General features: G+C 39.1%; 1 protein-coding gene across 4 annotated transcripts; it reads right to left on the reverse strand.

The window, feature by feature from the left end:
* On the reverse strand, positions 1,958 to 21,823 carry LOC107648260 (alpha-glucan water dikinase, chloroplastic-like). 4 transcript variants are annotated; one of them, XM_021104550.1, is made up of 7 exons: positions 21,709 to 21,823; positions 4,510 to 4,620; positions 4,201 to 4,299; positions 3,139 to 3,312; positions 2,919 to 3,011; positions 2,503 to 2,618; positions 1,958 to 2,117 (listed from the first exon to the last, which is right to left on the reverse strand). In XM_021104550.1, the coding sequence occupies exons 4-7, from the start codon at positions 3,235 to 3,237 to the stop codon at positions 1,973 to 1,975; spliced, it is 453 nt and encodes a 150-aa protein (XP_020960209.1). In that variant the 5' UTR covers positions 3,238 to 3,312; positions 4,201 to 4,299; positions 4,510 to 4,620; positions 21,709 to 21,823; the 3' UTR covers positions 1,958 to 1,972. The 4 variants fall into 4 exon arrangements, 2 of the variants coding, with proteins under 2 accessions (XP_020960209.1, XP_020960210.1); XR_002348902.1 differs by lacking the exon at positions 2,919 to 3,011 and having other exon boundaries at positions 1,988 to 2,117; XM_021104551.1 differs by lacking the exons at positions 4,201 to 4,299; positions 4,510 to 4,620; positions 21,709 to 21,823 and adding an exon at positions 3,556 to 4,185.

The raw sequence follows: 22,793 nt of genomic DNA on the forward strand, positions 1-22,793 counted from the left end.
AAAGTTGGAAAAGAGAATTACTCTCTGTATTTTACCTTCTCTGTATTTTTCTAGTTTTATGATGTATTCTCCATTTTTGTTTTCATTTTCTAGAGCTATGAACAACTAAACCTCTTTCATTGGGTTAGGGAGCTCTGTTGTAATTTGATGGATCAATACTATTTTTCATTATTCTTCTTCTATCTTTTCTCTTGATTTTACTTGAAAGCTTTCGATCTTCATCCAATTGAGTAGTTATCTTGGAAGAGAAGCTATTCAAACTTGGATCTCTTCTGAACCTTGAAAGAGGAATGAAGAGATCAAGCTAGAAATGCTTTCTCATGCTGGACCAAATTGGGTTTGGATGGGTATGTGACTATAACCCTCTCAATACTTGATTTGGGAAATGCATGTGGTATAATCAGTGACCATACTTCATCTCTTCTCATGAGCAATTGACCAAGGAATTGGCTATTGATCAAGATTTGAGAGATTGAATTGCAAGAAATTGTAATTCAATCAATTAAGATTGCCAAGGAGATCAATGAGTGCATTGATTGAGGTAGAGATGAAAATGTACTTGATCCGGAGAATTACAACATCTCCTAAGCCCAATGAACTCCCCATCTCTGATCTTACCCATTCTCTTTAATTTCTGCCATTTACTTTTATGAGCAAATCCCCCATTCCCATTTACAATTCTGCAATTTATTTTCATTCATTTATTTTTAGTCCTTTAATTCTAGCATTTACTTTTCTATTATTTACATTCCCGCCATTTTATTTTCTTCAACTCTCAACCCAAATTCTGGATTCGCTCAACTAGAACATTCTTCTAATTAAAGTTGCTTGATCAATCAATCCTTGTGGGATTCGACCTCACTCTATTGTGAGTTTTTACTTGACGACAAATTCGGTACACTTGCCGAAGGAAATTTGTTGAGAGACAGTTTCCACCCGCATCATTACTATGAAATGACATTTCTCCCAATTTAAAACTATATTAGTTTCTTAGCACCTTTTCAAGACCAAGGCTCGATGTTGCAAGCATCCCTCAAAGGGATCACCAAAAACAGATAAGTCATCCATAAAAACCTCAATAAATTTTTCAATCATATAAGAGAAGATGGAAAGCATGCACCTTTGGGAAATGATCCTTCCCTGTGGCCGTGTTTAGCCTCTTATAGTCAATGCACATCCTCCAACCCGTCACGGTCCTTGTAGGAATCAGCTCATTCTTGTTATTGGCCACCACTATGACGCCCCTTTTTTTGGGAACACCTTGTACTAGACTCACCCAAAGGCTATCAGAGATCAGATAAATAATGCCAGCTTCCCCTAGCTTTATCACTTCTTTTTGAACCACCTTTCATTACAGTCACTACAAGAAAACAGCTCTATTGCCATGCTTTTAAAACGTGGCGAAAAGTTGAAAAAAGTGTGCCGATAGCTTTTCGCCACACTTTTTGAGATACCGCCACGCTTTTGAAAGGGTGACCTCTTAAAGGGTGGCGGTTGCTCTATCGCCACGTTTTTGGTGACCTATCGCCGCACTTTTTATAGATTGCCACGTTTAAAAGCGTGGCCACATGTGAGATAGGCCACGCTTTTGAAACGTGCCAATAGAGAGAGATACGGCCATGCTTTTAAAGCGTGGCAATAGCGAGATACGGCCACACTTTTAAAGCGTGGCGATAGCGAGATACGGCCACGCTTCTAAAGCGTTGCGATAGCCTAATTAAGTTTAAAAAAAATCATTATTTTGACTTTACTTTCATCGCTGCACTATAAATTTTTAGTCCTTTTTTATTACCAAACCTATAAATATAGTATGCAATTTTTATTACAAGAAAATTCAAACAGTAATTAGTGATATATATAATTTTTGCTATAATTATTTTATACATTAAAAAACTAATACTCAAATACAAAATAAATCTTGAGTTTAAATTCTAAAACTAAAAACTGAAGAAAAATACAAAAACAATACCACTTAAACCCCAAGTCCTTTGTTGTTCCTCCTTTCTCTAGCCGTGTCAAACTTCCTTCTCTTGGATCGTACATAAGGCTTGGGGATTGTGTTGTTGAACTGGAAGTCATAGAAGGCCTTCCCCCTTTGCATAACCAGTACAGAGCATCTAATGCAGAAAATAAAAAAGAACAATAAGCTCATACAACAATCAAAATATGCAATTTAGAAATAGCAAAATCAACAAGGGAACACAAAACATGTTTAGAAATTTCCTTAACTGGAAACTAAATATTCACTCTCTCAACTAGAATTACTTAGCATGTCTTTGATTATGATAGTAGAAATCCACCTCATATGAACTTAAAGCTAATTAAATACCACGTTCAATTAATTTTGAATTCTGAATCTTTAATCCAAGTTTTGGCAGAAATGGTGAATCACTTCATTCAGAATTTGGAATAAAATGAAATAGTTTGGAGGCATTTTTTTTCACTAAATTTATGTTAATTAAATGAAACATCGAAGAAGTGGTATGAAAGGCAAAGGTTTACCTGTCGTAAAGGCCAGCTCCAGCATAACCTTCTAGGTCTTCACCATTGGAATCATATCGAAAAATAATTGACCGTCTAATGAACAGGCCAACAGGTTTGCTAGGATATCCCAAGATCTAGAGAAGCCGAAAACCACGTTCATGCAAAATAACAAAAAATTCATGCAACAGATGTAGTACTGGTACGGGTAATTTCCCATGTTTACTCTGATTTTCTTTTACTTGATCATTCATACAATAATGTGATTGTGTTGGTGCTAGGTTATTTCCCCATATGCAACACGTTAAAAATGATCTATGTAGTCAATAATGGGAAAATTCTTGACTGTAGTAGTTGTCGTTGTGACATAATCTTAAAAGAGAATGATAACTAAGGATACGGATTTTACTGAAAAAGAGGGGTCATTAAAAAATTTCCTGAGGGGAGTTCAAATCATGTTTTTTGCTTATAAAACTCAAAGCACGTCCGGGATAAGCTCCGACGAGTGTTTCTCCGAGCCCCTTTACCACCTATGTCAAAAAATTTTGACACTTAATGTCTTGCTGCTTTTGTCCTTTCAATTCTTTTTTCAAATAAATATGTATCTCGAAGTGTATGGAGGCATAAGTTCAAAAACATAAAATCAATCAATTATACCTCAGTATATATTTCTGATGTGTCTCCAGAGGACGGATTGGTTGTGTGGATGACAAAAGCATAGTCCGCATTTATCACTTCCTGTACAAGGACAGCCATGGAAAGACACTCGTGGTCGAGTTTTACTTTTCTTGTGCTGAAGTATGCTCTTTCGTTCCACTTTGAGCCCCAGACCTTTTTGGAGAAACAAGAAAAAAAAATCACAGAGGAGCATTACAAAGATAATTTTTCCTAAAATTTTAAATCAAGTTGAACAAATCATCTTCAATTACAGTCGACATTTGTTTGATCACACATTGCTAAAACATCCAACTGTAACAATTTGAGAAAATTTAAGTAATTCAATGAGGAAAGAGGAAAATCAACAGAGCAGATTGCTCGTAAAATTGTACTAGAACTGAGTTGAGCCTAACCAACCTAAAAGCAAACTCTAAGGGAGGGTTGGCCAAGACTTAAGTCTATCTAGTCCTTATCTCTAGGCAAGGTGGGACTAATGACCTGGAGCATGAAATTTGATTGACTAGACATATAAAGGGTAGACCAATAAGGCAATAACAACAATTAAACATACTTTGATACCATATTACGGAATAAACTTAACCCCAAAAGCTACCTATAGGGGAAAGTTACACATGACTTATAAAAGCTACCTATTACAATGATATTTAATTATATATTAACATATCAACAAAAGTAAGTGATATAATCGATTACATAATAAAATCTTCTTATAACGAGAATGTATTAAAATTATTCTCTTATTTGTAATAACTAAAGCTAATTATTTTTACAGTTACGAAATGTACACTAAGCATTGACTATTGACTGATATACTGTAAAAAATTGGTCTTATATAAACTTTCTAGTAATTTATTATACAAAAGCAATTTTTCTTTTATACAATCTAAACAAAACATATTATCACAAAATCACTTTTTATTCATCGAAACATTAAATTGAGCTTATCATAATCGATTATAAAAGAAAATCTATTACACTTGAGAAATTTTAGTGAAACAACTATCTCAGATAAGAAAAATTTTACACACACGTAAGCCTCACCTTTTTTATAGCTTTCCATGCTTGCTCCCAGCGCTGTTCCCATTCATCACCTGGCTAGGGCATTCCAGAACTCTTCATCTTAGTTTTCAACTCCTCTACCTGAAAATAATATCCAATTAGGTAGGGATAGTTATATAAATCAAATAATGCCTTCAGGATCTATCAAAAATCAAAAACCAGATTTTCAATAAATTTGTTTAGACTTTGGCATAAGACCTTTCATATTCAAGTGCAACTATAATATTCAAAAGAAAGAGATATATTCCCTGTGACATGTAACTGTTATGCCTAATTCTAAAAAGAACATACCAACTTGGATGGTGCATTCAACTCTAAAACAGTTTCACGGATATCCTTGAGGGCACTGAAATCCTCTTCAGTTAACTTCCTTTTGAGAATATTGATCTTATCAGCCACTGCCTGTTAGTTAACATAGCGTCCAAACTTTCATTTAATTATTAGAAACACTTGCATATAATATTAAAAAATGGGTTAAAGTAATAGCTGTTGCACATGCATTTACAAAATTTTAGATATTGATTCCAAACAACAATAAAGGTTCAACATATAAGTTTGCCACTGCCAGAATGCTATCTTAATACACCTAAACTATAATAATAAATGAGTAACATTTTGTCATAAGAATTGAATTTACGATCATATGGTTCAAATTCAAATTTACTTTTGTTTGTGCCTGCATGTGTGTTCATACACTGCGTCGAGCTATCCGACCTGGGGTGATCAAGAACAAAGCAACCGACCTCTTCCTTAGAAGAGTTCGGCCAAATCGCTACAAAGGCCCAAACAAAGGAACACAGCCCAATCTAAAGGCAGCCAAAGCCTAGAAAGATAAAGGCAGTTCCCCTTAAAGATAAAGATGACTTCACTTAAAAATAAGATAAGATAACTAACTTATCTTATCAAGAAGGTCACTCAACACTACTATAAATATACTGGAGCACCCAAGTATAACTCATACTCTGATTCTACTAAAAACCTGCTTAAAGCCCATGCTAACTTAAGTATCGGAGTCTCTTGCAGGTACCACCACCCTCCGGTGATAAAGGATCAGCAGCACCCCCAAGTCCAACAAGTCGGATACGTTAGCTTCGGCCACCACAGCAGATCTCATCCGAGATCGACCTTCGGTTTCAGGTAACCCTCGGAACATTGGGGTCGTTGCCGGAGAACCTGGAAGTCATCCCATCATCATGGCGGACGACCATGACAATGACCACAATTCTGGTTTAGAAGAAAGAACTCCGCTTAAAAACACGGATACCACATCAAAAGATGTGCCTCAAAACAAGGGGGATAAATAACCCTCCAACACAAACACAGAAATCTTGGAAGCCATCCGAGAACAACAAAATCGGCTCAAACAGGTCGAACAAGAGGCTGAACATCAGCGAGAAGTTGAAAGAGACCTCCGCAGAGAAACTAGGCGATGACGAGATCTAGAGGATAAGTTGCTAAAGCTCGAAGCCGACCTCAAGACCAGAACTACTCATTCTAACCAAAGGACAACTCCCACAAGGATCAAGATCCCTTTAGCAAAGTGATCATGAAAGCTAAAGTTCCAAAGGATTTTAAAGCTCCCGACATGACGTCATATGACGGTACCTCGGATCCCAGCCATCATTTCAGCAATTTCAGGAGCAGAATGTATCTCACCGACGCCTGGGATGCCGTTCGATGCAAAGCCTTCCCGACAACCCTGACAAAAACAGCAATAAAGTGGTTCGACAGTTTGCCTCCCAGGTCCATCACAAGTTTTGACGACTTAGCCAAAAAATTCTTTGCCGGATTCTCCATTCAGAAGGACAAAGCCAAACACAGCCCGAGCCTATTAGGGATCAAGCAAGGAGAGTGGGAAAGTCTTCGCAACTACATGGAAAGATTCAATAAAGCGTGTTTGGATATACAAAGTCTGCCAATAGAAGCAGCCATCATGGGTCTCATCAATGGCCTAAGAGAAGGACCCTTTAGCCACTCCATATCATAAAAGCATCCAACATCCTTGAACAAGGTACAAGAGCAAGCAGAAAAGTACATTATCTTGGAGAAAAACTCACGACTAGGAGAGACCTCTAAATCTGGATTCTCCTACCCATCTGGGGACAAGGACAAAGAGTCCAAGAAGAAAGAAGATCAACCCAGTGGAAAGCCGAGAAAATACCACAATTACACCCCTCTTCAGGTGTCTCTTCTAGATGTTTACCGCAAAATATGCAACACTGAGAAGATCCCTCCACCTCGCCCAATCAAAAGCAAAAAAGGAGGGGGAAATCGGACAGAGTACTGTGAGTACCATCGAATTTACGGATATCTCACTAGAAGAATGTCATAGAGAAGTTGGCAAGAGAGGGTCGACTAGATCGGTACTTAGCTAACAAGACGGATGAACCAAGAAAAAGAAGAAGGGATGAAGAGGTCGGACGGACTGAACGATGATTTGTGAAGAATTGTCGTGTCGGTATAGAATTTCACACAAAATGAATTTTCGTTGCAAGTATAGTTCTACACCAACAAACAATCCTCCCAATAAAAAATTTGGTTGTCACATGTACAAACCCCAATGAAAAATAACCGAAGTATTTAGACTCCGGGTCGTCTCACAAGGAATTGCAATGAAGTGGTCAATTATTGACTATGAAGAACAAGGGGGGTTTGATTTGATAAGACGACAAGAAATTAAATGACAAGAAAGTAAATCAAGCAATTAACTAAAGAAAGCAAGTGATAAGGAGAGACATTCATGGCAAGAATTGAGAATATAGGCTTTCTATCCTAGTCATACAATGATTAATTCATCTTATTTAGTCAACTCCAACACATAGGGAGAAAGTCAAACAAGATTAATCAATCATACCACAATAATAAACAAGAATTTATCTTATTTTGTCATCTCCAATATTGGAAGAAGATATAGGTTATCTTCCATGAGAGAAAGTCAAACAAGACTAGTTAATCTCAAATCAAAAGTCCTAATAAACTCACTAATTGAATTAGTAAAAGATTAGCGTTATTGAAAATGATATTAACTAACAACTCTAGATCACCAACATAAGTTGGGTTTTCATGACTCAAGATTGCCTAATTACTCTTTCCAAGCCAAAAATGCTCAAAATCTACTCTAAAGTCCAACCAAGCATTTTATCAAACACTTGAAAGGCATAAAAGGAAAGCATAATAAATGACAAGAAATAGTAAAATCTACCAACTACAAATTTAAAGGTGGTGCACGAAATTGTGATCATCAACAATGGCGCCAAAGACTTGGTGCTCTCAAACGTGAATCACACTTTGTTACAACTTCGCACAACTAACCAGCAAGTGCACTGGGTCGTCCAAGTAATAAACCTTACGTGAGTAAGGGTCTATCCCACGGAGATTGTCGGCCTGAAGCAAGCCATGGTCACCATGTAAATCTCAGTCAGGCGGATTCAAATGGTTTTAGAGATTTGATAATTAAAAGATAAATAAAACATAAAATAAAGATAGACATACTTATGTAATTTATTGGTGAGAATTTCAGATAAGCGTATAGAGATGCTTTTGTTCCTCCTGAACCTCTGCTTTTCTGCTGTCTTCATCCAATCCTTCATACTCCTTTCCATGGCAAGCTTTATGTTGGGCATCACCGTTGTCAATGGCTACATCCTGTCCTCTCAGTGAAAATTGTTCAATGCGCTGTCACTGCATGGCTAATTATCTGTCGGTTCTCGATCATACTGGAATAGGATTCAATACTCCTTTTGCGTCTGCCACTACGCCCAGCACTCGCGAGTTTGAAGCTCGTCACAGCCATCCCTTCCCAGATCCTACTCGGAATACCACAGACAAGGTTTAGACTTTCTGAATCTCAGGAATGGCCGTCCATGGATTCTAACTTATACCACGAAGATTCTAATATCTCGGACTCGGTCCCCTGTATTAGATACCTAAGAGATACTCATTCTATCTCATCTTCATGTAGAACAGAATTGGTTGTCAGGCACACGTTCATAGGTGAGAATGGTGATGAGCGTCACATAATCATCACATTCATCATGTTCTTGGGTGCGAATGAATATCTTAGAATAGGAATAAGCTTGAATCAAATAGAAAAACAATAGTACTTTGCATTAATTCATGAGGAACACAGAGCTCCACACTTTAATCTATGGTGTGTAGAAACTCTACCGTTGAAAATACATAAGTGATAATGGTCCAGGCATGGCCGAATGGCCAGCCCCCATAAAGGTCTAAGATAGCATAAAACTGATCAAAGATGGAAGATGTCTAACACAATAGTAAAAAGTTCTATTTATACTAAACTAGTTACTAGGGTTACAGAAATAAGTAAGTGATGCAGAAAATCACTTCCGGGTCCACTTGGTGTGTGCTTGGGCTGAGCATTGAAGCTTTCATGTGTAGAGGTCTTCCTTGGAGTTAAACGCCAGTTTGTAACCTATTTCTGGCGTTTAACTCTGCTTTGCAACCTGTTTCTGGCGTTTAACTCCAAAATAGGGCAGAAAGTTGTCGTTGAACGCCAGTTTGCGTCATCTATAATTGGGCAAAGTATGGACTATTATATATTGCTGGAAAGCCCTGGATGTCTACTTTCCAACGCAATTCAGAGCGCGCCATTTGGACTCCTGTAGCGCCAGAAAAGTCACTTTGAGTGCAGGGAGGTCAGAATCCAACAGCATCTGCAGTCCTTCTTCAACCTCTGAATCTGATTTTTTCTCAAGTCCCTCAATTTCAGCCAGAAATTACCTGAAATCACAGAAAAACACACAAACTCATAGTAAAGTCCAGAAATATGATTTTTATTTAAAAACTAATAAAAATATATTAAAAATTAATCAAATCATACTAAAAACTATGTAAAAACAATGCCAAAAAGCGTATAAATTATCCGCTCATCACAAGGAAAGTAAATCAACAATTCAAATCATCAATTAAAAGAACATCAACATTAAATTACATTAAATGTAAACAAGATCCAACATGAGCATTCATAAATATAAAGAGACATAAAAGTAAAATTAACTTAAAAACTAGGAAGAATAGAGTAGTAGAAACAAGAAATTGGAAAAGAAACAAGATGAAATCAAGAAATCATGCCTAGATCTAAGATGGATTAACCTAACCTAATTCTAGAGAGAAGAGGAAGCTTCTCTCTCTAGAAACTAACCTACATGATGCTATACTACCAAACAATTGCTCCCCCTTACCCAAGCTTGAATTCTGCATGAAATAGCATTAGAAATGAGTTGGGTTGGGCCCAAAGTGCTTCAGAAATCGCTGGGGGCGATTTCACTTTAGTGGGCCACGAGCAGCATCGGCGCGCATGCATACATGGCGCGTGTGCACCCCTATACGCGAAGCAACATATGGCAAATATTATATCATTTCGAAGCCCCGGATGTTAGCTTTCCAAAGAAACTAGAATCGCTTCGTTTGGACCTCTGTAGCTCAAGTTATGGTCAATTGAGTGCGAAGAGGTCGGGCTTGACAGCTTTACGATTCCTTCATTTCTTCATGAGTTCTCCCACTTTGCATGCTTTGCTCCTCACTTCTTCCATCCAATACTTGCCTTATGAACCTGAAATCACTCAACAAACATATCAAGGCATCGAATAGAATTAAAGTGGATTAAATCTATCTATTTTAAGGCCTAAAAAGCATGTTTTCACATTTAAGCACAAATCAAAGGAGAATTATAAAACCATGCTATTTTATTGAATAAATGTGAGAAAAGGTTATAAAATCCCCCAAAATAAGCACAAGATAAACTACAAAATCGGGGTTTATCAAACGACCACCTCACACTCCTGAGAGACATGTCCACATGATAAATGGAGGATTCGCAGGAGGAGGAATCTATAAATCTTCTCGCAAAAGACACCTAAAAGAAGTATATCATGTCGGGACAAGATTTTTCCATGGTCATTACTATCATATTGGCCAACGCTAAGCTTCACAGGACACTAGTAGACCAAGGAAGCTCTGCAGACATCTTGTTCAAATCCGCCTTCGACAAACTAGGCTTACAAGAAAAAGAACTCAGAGCATATCCGAATAGCTTATTCGGGTTGGGAGATACTCCAATCCAACCACTTGGATACATCTCACTACATACAACCTTCGAAAAGGGAACCCGGTCAAGGACATTCAACATAGACTATATAGTAGTCGACGTGAGCTCAGCCTACAATGCCCTAATAGCTCGCAGCAGTAGTTTCAACTCCACATTTATGTATGAAGTTCCCAACTTCAGAAGGGATTGCCACGATAAAAGGAGACCAAAAAATTGCGCGACGCTGTTACAATGAAAGTCTGAACCTCAAAGGCAACCCCAAAGGAGAGGAAGTCAACACCATTGAACTCGGGGGAGTTCGAGCTCGTGAAGAATCCCTCCCACAACCTGAAGGCGAGACTAAAGAGGTCCAAATCGGTGATGCTCAGGATAAAACGACAAATATTGGGGGAACCTTGAAAAGAGACCTGAAGGAGTCTCTGATACAATTCCTAAAGGAGAACGCCGATCTCTTTGCATGGAAGGCCGCAGACATGCCAGGAATAGATCACAAACTAATGTGCCACAAACTAGCGGTATACCCAGGATCTCGGCCAGTGCAGCAGAAGCGTAGGAAACTCAGACCAGAAAAGTCCCAAGCTGTGGAAGAGTAGGTGCAAGCCTTACTGGAGGCAGGATTCTTAAGAGAAGTCAAATACCCACTATGGCTAGCCAACGTTGTCTTGGTAAAGAAGTCAAATGGGAAGTGGTGGATGTGTACTGACTACACCGACCTCAATAGATCCCTACCCACTACGAAGTATTGACGCTCCAGTGGATGCATCTTCAGGATACAAGTACCTTTCCTTCATGGATGCTTATTCCGGATACAACCAAATCCCGATGTATCCACCCGACCGAGAAAAGACCTCGTTCTTAACTCCCAAAGCAAATTACTGCTACATCGTCATGTCGTTCGAACTCAAGAACGCAGGAACTACCTACCAAAGATTAATGATTAAAGTCTTCGTAGAACACCTCAGGAAACTGATGGAGGTCTACGTCGACGATATGCTGGTAAAAACACAAAGTGAGGAATCCTTGTTGACCGACCTCGCAAAGGTGTTCGACACCATCAGAAAGCATGGTATGTGGCTTAATCCTACAAAATGTACCTTCGCGGTAGAAGCTGGCAAATTCCTGGGCTTTATGCTCACACAGAGAGGAATTGAGGCAAACCCAGATAAATGCGGGCTATAGTCAACATGAAAAGTCCGACCTGTGTATCCCCTTTAACGCCACATTAAGGAAGGGAAAGAAGTTTGAATGGACCGAAGAGTGCGAAAAAGCCTTCCAAGAATTCAAAAATTTCTTGGGGCAATGATAAACCACTATTTCATGGTTTATATTGTGTTTAATTGTGTGGTTTTATCATGATCTTTGCCCACTTATTCATTAAATAAGCATGCAATTATATTTCCTTCCTAAAGATGTTTTATGGTTGAAAACTTGCTTCCTAGAAACTTTTAATTATGCATTTCATTTCTCCCTTATTCCATTCGATGCCGTGATCTGTGTGTTAAGTGTTTCAGGCTTTATAGGGCATGAATGAGTTGGAGATTGGAAGGGAAGCCTGCAAAAATGGAAGGAACACAAGAAATTGAGGAGATGACCAGTGAGAAGCGACGCGGCCGCATGGATGACGCGACCGCGCGGAAGAGAGCGATTTGGAGTGACGCGGCCGCATGGATGACGCGACTGCGCGGCATGGAATAGCACGAGTGACGCGACTGCATGGGCGACGCGTCCGCGTGGCAAAGCAGAAACGCGAATGACGCGTTCGCATGAGCGACGCAATCGCGTGACGTGCGCGATCTGCATAATTTGCAGATTCGCTGGGGGCGATTTCGGGCCCTATTTTGACCCAGTTTTTGGCCTGGAACAGCAGACTAGAGCCAAAGAACATGCAAAAACAAAAGACAACATTCATTCTACACAATTTTAGTTTTAGATCTAGTTTTTCTCCTCCCCTAGGTTTTCTCTTTACACATTCATAGTTCTTAGGATTTTTAGTTTTCTCTAGCTTTTTGCATTGGGATATTGAGAAGAGCTATTACCTCATCAAGACTTCGTCATTCTAGTTCGTTTTCTTTACATGGCTTACTCTTCCATGTTCTTTGCTTTGTTTAATTTTACCATTGGAATATTTTTAGGATTAATTAATACAAAGATCACTTTTATTTTTAATTAATTATTTTTAATTTTTAATTACAATGTCTTTCTTTAATTCCTTTTCATATGCTACGAATTTTACCTTTACAATGAGTGAGTAGTTCCCTAACTTGATGGGGAGTTGATTGAAAGGAACCCTTGAGTTGGAAGGTTCAAAAGAAATATTGTAATTGGGTTATTGTTGGATTACTCTCTAATTCCTGACACCAATCCTCCCCAGAGTGGATTGGGACTTGTGAATAGAACAACATTCCAACTTGTTTTACCTCCCTTTACTTAGTAAGGGATAACTGAATGAAATAACTCTCAATTGTCAATTAACCTTAAGAGTGTTCCATTAAGAATAGGGCTTCCATGTAATCAACTCCCAATCAAGGCTTTTATTTACATTATTCAATTTCATCAATATAATTTCCTGTTTACTCAACTCAACCCTTTTCAAAAACATCTGATTAATAAAATAGCACCCTTTCCTGCAACTCGTTGGGAGACGACCTGGGATTCATACTCCCAGTATTTTAAATTTCAATATTCTGTGACACCTTTCTAAATTGAGCGGTGGATTTCTGGCGAGTTAAGAACTATACTTGCAATGCATATATATTCTAATAATTTTTAATTCACCAATTTCTGCCCGCATCAGGCAACCACCCATTCTTAGCTGGCCACGGGAGGGAGAGGCACTCGCACTATACCTGGTAGTAGGAAATCGGGCAATAGCCTCAACACTAGTTAGATAAGACGAAAGCGGGCAGCAATCCATCTACTTCATCAGCAAAGCCCTACAAGAGGCCGAGCTAAAGTATCAAAGGATAGAGAAGTTCGCCTACGCTCTCATACTCACTTCCCGACGACTTTGCCCATATTTTCAAGCACACACCATCAAGGTTCGGACTAGCCAGCCCATAAAAGGCATTCTACAGAAGACAGAGTTAGCTGGGAGAATACTGTAGTGGGAAGTCGAGTTGTCCGAATTTGACTTGCAATATGAAGCTCGAACGGCAATCAAATCACAATATCTGGCTGACTTCATTGCTGAGTACACTGATACCCCGGGAACTCCCACAAAATGGAATCTTTACGTGGACGGATCCTCAAACAAAGTCAGGAGTGGGGCAGGTGTGATAATAGAAAGCGATCAGGGAACCCAAATCAAACTCTCACTAAAGTTCAAATTCCCTGCTTCAAATAATCAAGCCGAATACGAAGCATTACTGGCTGGTTTAAGGCTGGCTAAGGAGGTAGGAGTTCAAAAGCTCACCATCTTCAGTGATTCTCAAATAGTTACCTCACAAATAGAAGGAAAGTACCAAGCTAAAGATCCCACCATAAAGAAATATCTGGACGACCAAAGAACAGCTCAGACAACTCGGGGAATATGAGATCCGACATATACCTCGGGAACAGAATGCTTGAGCTGATGCACTCTCAAAACTAGCCAGCACCAAACCAGGGGGCAATAATAGAAGCCTCGTCCAGAAAACATTGCAAAGCCAATCAATCTTAGAGGAAGAATAGGTCCTAACCATATCGGTTCAGGATCAGGGGTGGATGATCCCCATAATCAAATACCTCAAAACGGAAACATTCCCCACAGACAAGAAATAGGCAAAGCGTCTAATACGAGAAGCACAGTACTACACCATGGTGGGCGATATCTTATACAGGAGAGGGTTCTCAACACCCCTCTTAAAATGTGTACCGATCTCCAATACAAAAGAGGTCCTGGAAGAAGTACACAGTGGCATGTATGGTACCCACTTGGGGGCACGAGCTCCTTTCAAAAAGGTACTCCGAGCTGGATTCTTCTGGCCGACCTTGCAAAAGGAAGCAATAGAGTTTGTCAAGACATGTTCACCATGTCGAAAGCATGCTAACTTCCACATCGCCCCACCAGAAGAACTCATCAGTGTAACGTCTCCCTGGCCGTTCGCAAAATGGGGACTAGACCTCCTCAGACCCTTTCCCCAAGGATCGGGACAACTAAAATTTCTCATTGTAGGGCTGGACTATTTCACAAAATGAATTGAGGCAGAGCCCCTAGCCTATGCCACTGCTGAAAAAAGTCAGAAATTTCTATATAGGAATATTATTACAAGGTTTGGAGTCCCTTACTCTATCACCACAGACAATGGCACTCAATTTACTGATACAGGTTTCAGAAACTTGGTGAATGACTTAAAAATAAAGCACCAATTCACATCCGTAGAACACCCACAAGCTAATGGACAAGCAGAAGCTGCCAACAAAGTCATATTAGCATGGTTAAAGCGAAGACTACAAACTGCAAAGGGAGGTTGGGCGTATCGAACAACTTCACACTCCACCACGAAAGAATCACCATTCTGACTTGCTTACAGAATGGAGGCAATGATCCCAGTAGAGATAGAGGAAGGATCCCCCAGAATAATGCTCTACAATGAAAATACCAATTCCCAAACTCAGAGGGAAGAGCTCGACCTACTTCCAGAAGTCCGAGAAAGAGCTCGGATTAAAGAGGAAGCGCTAAAGCGTCGAATAGCCTCAAGGTATAATCAGAGAGTAGTCCAGCAAAGCTTCGCCAACAATGATCTCATCTTAATCCGAAACGACATCGGAGCAGGTTGATGATTGGATTTTTGATGGTATAGAATTTCACTAATGAAATCTCGTTGTAAAGTATAGTATCTAAACCAATCAACAATTCTTTCATACAAAAATTTGTTTGTCACAAGTACAAACCCCTAAAATCTATAAACCGAAGTATTTAAACCTCGGATCGTCTCTCAAAGGAATTGCAGGGTAGTGTTCTTGCTATTGGTTATGAATTGTATATTTTTGGGGTTTTGGATGAGAAACATGAAAAGTAAATGGCAATGAAAATAAAATAACAACTAAAAAGGTCTTCGCAAGTTTTGGTGGTCAAGGATCTCTATCCTCATCACTAACCACAACTTGAGAATTGGCAAGGATCAACCCCATTAAATTATCCTCTAACTAGTAAAGGAAAGTCAAATGAGCTATGTCAATCCAAGTCCATAAGTCCTAGCTCTCCACCAATTCAATTAGTGAAAACTAGAGTCAATGGCTCCCAATCATCAATCACTTAGACATTAGTAACTCAAGAGTTCCTAAGTTACCTTCCCAAGCCAAGAGCATAAAATTCTACTCTAACATCCTTCCAAGTATTTCATCAAACACTTGGAAGGCATAAAAGGAAAAGCATAATAAGATTGCAATAAAAGTAAATCTACACTACTCAATTTCAAGGAATTAAATAACAACAATTCAATTGAACAATAAAGGAACATGAATCATAAATTGCATTAAAGAGAAATAGAAGAAACAAAAATGCATTAATACAAAAGTAGAGAATTACAAGAATTAAATGCAAAACTAGAGAGAGAAAATGTAGAAGAAGAAGAATTATAAAAGAAAAAGTAAATCAAAGCATGAAATTAACCTAGATCTAAGAATTCATAATCTAGATCTAACCAAATCCTAATCCTAGAGAGAAGTGAGAGCTTCTCTCTCTAAAACTAACTTTCCCTCCAAAAACTAAACTAAAACTAAACTAGTGTCTAAGTGTGTCATCCCTCTTCAATCCTTGGGTTAAATAGCATCAGAAATGAGTTGGATTGGGCCCAAAATGCACCAGAAATCGCTGGCCATAAGTTGTAATTAGTGAATCACGTGCAACATCGGCGCGTACACGTACGGTGCACGTGCGCACCTTTAAACGCGATGCAACTATGGAAAATTTTATATCATTTTGAAGCCCCGAATGTTTGCTTTCTAACGCAACTAGAACCGCATCATTTGGATCCTTGTAGCTCAGGTTATGATCGATTAAGTGCAGAGAGGTCGGGCTTGACAGCTTTGCGATTCCTTCATTTCTTCATGAGTGCTCCATTTCTACATGCTTTTTCTCCATTCCCTCAATCCAATCTTTGCCTCCTAAATTTGAAATCACTTAACAAACATATCAAGGCATCTAATGGGATCAAGGTGAATTAAATTTAGCTATTCTAAGACCTAAAAAAGCATGTTTTCACTCTTAAGCACAATTAAAGGAGAATTTACAAAACCATGCTATTTCATTGGATACATGGGAGAAAAGTTGACAAAATCCTCTAAATTCAACACAAGATAAACCCTAAAAATGGGGTTTATCATAGGTTGATCAGGAGAAGTGAAGCTAACAGCTAACTGGAAAGGACCTTACCGAGTTGTAGAGGTACTAGGAAAAGGTTACTCTAAGGTGTCCGACTTGGAAGGGCGAGAGCTACCAAGGTCATGGCATGCATGTAACCTGAGAAGGTACTATAGTTAGAAAGTGATAAACATCTTAGGTCTAGGTGCACTCTTTTTCCTGAAAAGGTTTTTTAATGGGGCGCCAAGCCAAGATCTACAAAATTTCCCGATTGAGAAGGGTAAGCACTTATATGTATATACTCTTGTCTATTTTATATTTTCTACTTGAATAAAGCTTTTCAGATTCCACAAAAAGGTTATCTACCAAGACGTATTAATCTGAGTGCAAGAATTCACCGTCTGAATACGACAAGGTCGGCAAGATGAAAACAAAATTCATCGCCCGATCATGACAAAGTCGGCAAGATGAGAACCAAACTCATTGCCTGATTACAAGGAAGTCGGTAAGGTGTAAGCAACAAAAATAGATTAATACAGGAAGTTATAAAAAGTAATCTATAAAAAGTGGCCTGACGAGGTCTTACTAAAAATGGATTACTAAAAACAACATAAGAAGTACCGACACAGAAGTCGGACAAGGCAATCAACAAAAGTTATAAAAAGCAATCCATAAAAAGAGGCTTGGCGAGGTCCGAGCAAAAACGGATTACTAAAAATAACTTGAGGATTCGACAAGAAGAAGTCGAACCAAACCCATCAACGCACAAAGTTATAAAAAGTAAATCCATAGAAAGAGGCATGGCAAGGTCTGAGTAAAAACGGATTACTGAAAATAACTTAAAAGGGTTCAACAAGAGAAATCGACCAATGAAAATGGTATCTCAAACCAACAAAGTCGACCATACAAAGCATGCGCTAAAAGAAACGCATCCCTGTCCAAAAAGCCACAACACAACAACAAGGCTATCGAAATTGTTCAAAGACTAACTAAAAAGATTCTTCCAGAACACTAAAAAGTTGTCGAGCAAGTTAGCCCCAAGGGTCATCTCGCCCAACCAGAAGACCGATAAAAGATCTAATAAAAAAGGGGTCGGACAAGAAGAGTACCAACACTCTATAAAGATCTACAAAAGTTACAAAGTTTGCAAAAGAATAATCAGCAATCACTAAAAAGACTCAGAAAGCGACTTGAAAGAGGGCCTCAAGAGTTCAAAAGTATTTTGTTTATCTACTAAGTTGCATAGAAGCAACTAACAGTCAAAGGAACCAAGTTATAATCAAAGTTACAAAAACTAGAGTTCAAAAGCCCACAAGTCGGGCTGCGGGGATAAAAACACATAAATCATAAGGGGTGCAAGGTTTTCCCAGTAGTAGCATCAGTGGCAGAAGGAGGAGGAATGATATTCACAGGGACAGCGTCCACGGTCCCATCCTCACGATTAAGAATTTCACAATCTGGATCAGGCTGGGAAGGGTTGACCTCAGCAGAAGGATTTGAAGAAGTCGTGGTAACAGAAGCTTTGGTTGATGGGGCAGGAAGAGGCTCGTCATCTTCATCATCTGGAGTAGGCACTATCTTGCCCTCCTCCACTATGTTGTCCAAACTAAAGAGAGTCAGGTCAAGTTCAGGAGCAAGAACTCAGACCTGTACCTTTAGATTTTCATACGCACCCGTCACGTTATCTACCAGATGGCTCTGGAGATCGGCGTAATCCACAAGACCATTTTCAAGCCTCCCCCTTAGCTCCAACACCTCAGCATAAGTGTGGGTGTAACTCCCCTTATGCTTTTTTGCCATCTCCTCTGCCAAATTTACAGCTGCCTCAGCCCTGACGGCCCTCGACTTCTTCTTCTCCAAATCCAACTCCAGCTTAATAACCCTGGCGTCAAGCTCGTCCTTCAGACCTTTGATCTTATCAAATTCCGACTTTGTATCCTCCAAAAACTCCTTAGCTGCATGAACTGGAGAACCCTGGATAGTTCGAGATAAAGCTGCACCCATATGGGCCATCCGAATGCTACTACTAGTAATAAAATTCAAATGACGAAGAATGGACACATCGTCCAGGGGAAGTCGACCAAAGGGGGCAATCTGATTATCAACAAACCCCACTGCATCGAAATCTAGGGCATCCAAGTCAAAAGGCTCAACAGTTTTTTGTTTTTTAGGTGGAGGGCCAGCAGTAGGAGAAGAGGCAGCACCAGTAGATGGTCGAGCTGGGTCAGAAGGAATAATTTGGACCTGAGGGGTTGGAATAACCTTCCTCGGCCCAGAAGCACTCGACACCGGTTTCTTGGGAAGAACCTGAGAAGACTCTCACTCCGCAGTTTTGGCCGAGATATTGGAGGCAGCTATCGCCTTCTTAGCTCGACGATAGGCCTTCATGGAATATATGTACTTCACCATCTCTGAAATAGGAAAAAAAAATCATAATTAAGAAGGGGATAGATTGGCAAACAAACAAACAAACAAGGAAAAGCTACAAATAAAGTCGACAACTACCCAATTCAGTCCGAAGAAGAGAATTGTCTCCTAAAAACTTCTTTGTGTCAAGATGGGGTGGTTCTCCCTAAATTTCCTCCAACACATTCACAAAGGCCTGCTCGACCTCATCAAGACTCTCCCAGGAATACCTAGCTACTATTACATTCTTCTGCCAGCACAAACAGAAAGTAGGCTCATCATTTTCATCCAAAAAGAAGGGTCGAGCTCCCTCAACAACTTGGACCTTGAAATAATAGTTTTTAAAGTCCCTAAAGGACCCGTCATACATAGATAAAACCTTTTTTTCTTGAGCGGATCGGAAAGAAACCCATGAGACTTTCCTTTTAGCGGCCCCAGGCTTCGTCAACACAAAAAGATAAAGAAAAAGAGTTTAGGTAGGTCGGATATCCAATTCTTGACACAACAATTGAAAGATTTTTATAAATCCCCAAGAGTTCGGGAGGAGTTGAGAAGGAGCCACATTACAAGACCAAAACAACTCGGTCTCAAAAGGGGTAAAAGGAATGGTAATATTAAACTGACTAAAAAAATAGTCGTAAGCATAGAAAAAGGGACGTTCCCCTTGAACCAAAGAGGGAAAACTAACTCTCTCCTCAGGATCAGGTGACACTAGCTTATAATTCTTCTCTTGATCCCTATCACTACAAATCCTATGGTACCTCCTAAGTCGCACACAATACTCAGAATCAGCAACTGTGACACACATTAACACAACAGAGTCCAGCCAATCAGACATGCCTTTCGGGATCTTGGTAGACATTTCAACAATGTTCTTGTGAAGAGACATGGGTCAACTATTCCTACAGAAAGAAAAAAGAAAAATGGAGTTACTACCAAACATCCCGGGCAGATAAGGAAACAACTTGGATGATAATATATGATCACCAAGAATCAGAAGTAGCAGTAAAAGGGAAACCCAAGGATTCACACTAGAGTCCAGGGGCACCCTTTGGAGGCAATAACAAGGCAAGAACCAGGAAAAAGGAAATCGACAACCTACGCCCTAAACATCTCGCAAACAAGAATTAACACTGCACGAAGCAAAAATCATCATCACCAACAAAAAGAATCAAAAGTCACAACTTCTCCTACTGACAGTTCATCATCAAAAGATTGTTAAGCTAGAAACAAAAGCCAAGACAACGATACAAGAACATCAACAAAAACCCTAAACAAGATCAGCAGTAGGCGCACATTCTTCACAAAAAGCAAGCAACAAGGAAAAATCACAAGTCGTGGATCAAGACACAAAAAGAGACAATCTTTTCACAGAAGAATCAAAGTTTTTCAAATCCCTACATCAAAAGTGAGATACAAAGTCAAAGCCCTACATCAAAAGCATGCACAGTTGTCAAAAGCGAAAAGAGAAAATATAGAAAACACTAACCTGCAGGGAAGAAAGTAGTAACAAAGAACGGCGCAAAGTCCACACCAAACAGTCGCTTCAAAGATAGAAGGCTTGAAAACGTGAAAATAGAAAGCACAGCAGCAAGCAAAGAGTTAGGGGCATGTCAAGGAAAGCACAACACTAATTAAAAAATGCAACCTTTAGCAAAAAGGATCCAGCCTTTCAAAACGGATTCTTCGCAGACATAAAGTACCAAGACAAGTCATCAAAATGAAAAAGATGGAGAAAGAAAATACCAACCTGAGGAAGAAGAAGAAAGCAACAACCGTTTTAAAGATTGTCGAGAAGAGCTGAAAAAGACGACGACAGACCCACGCCAAACAAACTTCTTCGAAGAGAGATGTGAAAACAGAAGGGTACAAAAGGAGTGAAACGTCGTGAGCAAGAGAAGAGCAAAAAGAAAGTGGAAGAGAAACTGAAAAAGGGCTTAAAAAATTCAAAATGAAATGAAACGAGGGAAACGGCAAAAGGGGTTAATGAGCATTTAATCCTCACACGTTTCCAAGAAAAGCGCAATGTGCGCTACCATTAAAAAGAGGAGGAAAACGCTTCGCATTCAAGAGAACCCAGCAGAAGTTATATAATGCTCGAGCTCGACTTCTTCAAAGGGAGGAAATCTGTAAATACGACCCTAAAAAGTAAAGATCGAGCTCAAGCAGGGGCACTGTTCATACCCTGGGTCGAGCTATCCAACCTGGGGTGATCAAGGACAAAGCAACCGACCTCTTCAGGTCAGTACAACCAACCTCTTCCTTAGAAGAGTTCGGCCAAATTGCTACAAAGGCCCAAGAAAGGCCCAAACAAAGGAACACAGCCCAATCTAAAGGCAGCCAAAGCCTAGAAAGATAAAGGCAGTTCTCCTAAAAGATAAAGATGACTTCACTTAAAGATAAGATAAGATAACTAACTTATCTTATCAAGAAGGTCACTCAACACAACTATAAATACACTGGAGCACCCAGGTATAACTCATACTCTGATTCTACTAAAAACCTGCTTAAAGCCCATGCTAACTTAAGCATCAGAGTCTCTTGCAGGTACCACCACCCTCCGGTGACGAAGGATCAGCAACTCCCCCAAGTCCAACAAGTCGGACACGTCAGCTCCGGCCACCATAGCAGATCTCATCCGAGATCGACCTTCGTTTTTAAGTAACCCTCGGAACAATGTGTATATGTGAAGAAAACCACAAAGCTTGATATAAGAGATAACATGCAGAACCTTATTTGATTTATCGGATAGAACATGTTCAAAAACTCCAAAAGGTATGGCAACCGAGGTAGGAATTCCAATCCAAGAAGGCACTTTTCCTTTTAAATAACCAATGTTACGCGATATGAGTAAATCCAACAATGTACTAAAATAATTTAATAAATAAATTAAATAAAGTGTTTTTCTTGTAGACCCTTTGATAAAATTATTCATATGAGTAATTTAAATAACCTTCTTTACATTCTCTTGCTCCTTGACAAGCAGAGCAGTGGTTTCATCAAATATACCCCTGCATCTCCTGTAATGAATTCTATAGTTTCGATGTCTCTTGTGCTTTGGACTCTTCGAGGTTGGTTTGCAGAATTCAACATAGTTTTCTTCCAGAGTTACAGTATGCATGTTTATGTAAAGATATCAAAATAACAAATTTCACCAACTTATATCTAACTGCAAAACAAACAACACTCTAACCTGCAAACATTTTTCTAGTTGGAGATGCTAGGTGAGTTCCTCCACCGTTTCTTAAAGTTTGTCCTTTGCTTCTTGAAGTGCACCAGTTTTCCTTGCAGCCTAATCATGCAAATCAAAAGATATGTCAACTTAGAGTAGGGGAAAAAAGATAAGAAGCTTAACTATTTCATTTTTAGCCATTCAAAAAACCACCAATAAGAGGAACTAAAAGATTAGGGAGCAAAGAAATGATGCTTGACATTCAGATAATGCCCATAGGGATTTGATATTCCTTTCTGTTGTTCACTACAAGCTTTATTTTGCATCTATCACATGTTTCATGTACAACATAAGAACATAGTTAGAGAAACTTACCATCTTCAGTTTTCTGAGTTCACCCGGTCTTTATTATTTTATTTCAGTTCACCCAAATAAAATAGAAAAATTGTAGACTAAACACATCACTAGAAAAAGGAAGAACTAACAAAACAGAACATCTCCCTTTTCATATTTGGAAAAGAATGAAACATTAAACCAAATAAAACCCAAAAACTCGAAACTTTGAACAATTAAATCAAACCATCAATACCAATAAACAAGAATTAAACAAAATCAAAACCCTAACCGTGAATGCTTAATGTATC

The sequence above is a fragment of the Arachis ipaensis genome, chromosome B06, assembly GCF_000816755.2.
Source record: "Arachis ipaensis cultivar K30076 chromosome B06, Araip1.1, whole genome shotgun sequence".
NCBI lineage: Eukaryota > Viridiplantae > Streptophyta > Magnoliopsida > Fabales > Fabaceae > Arachis > Arachis ipaensis.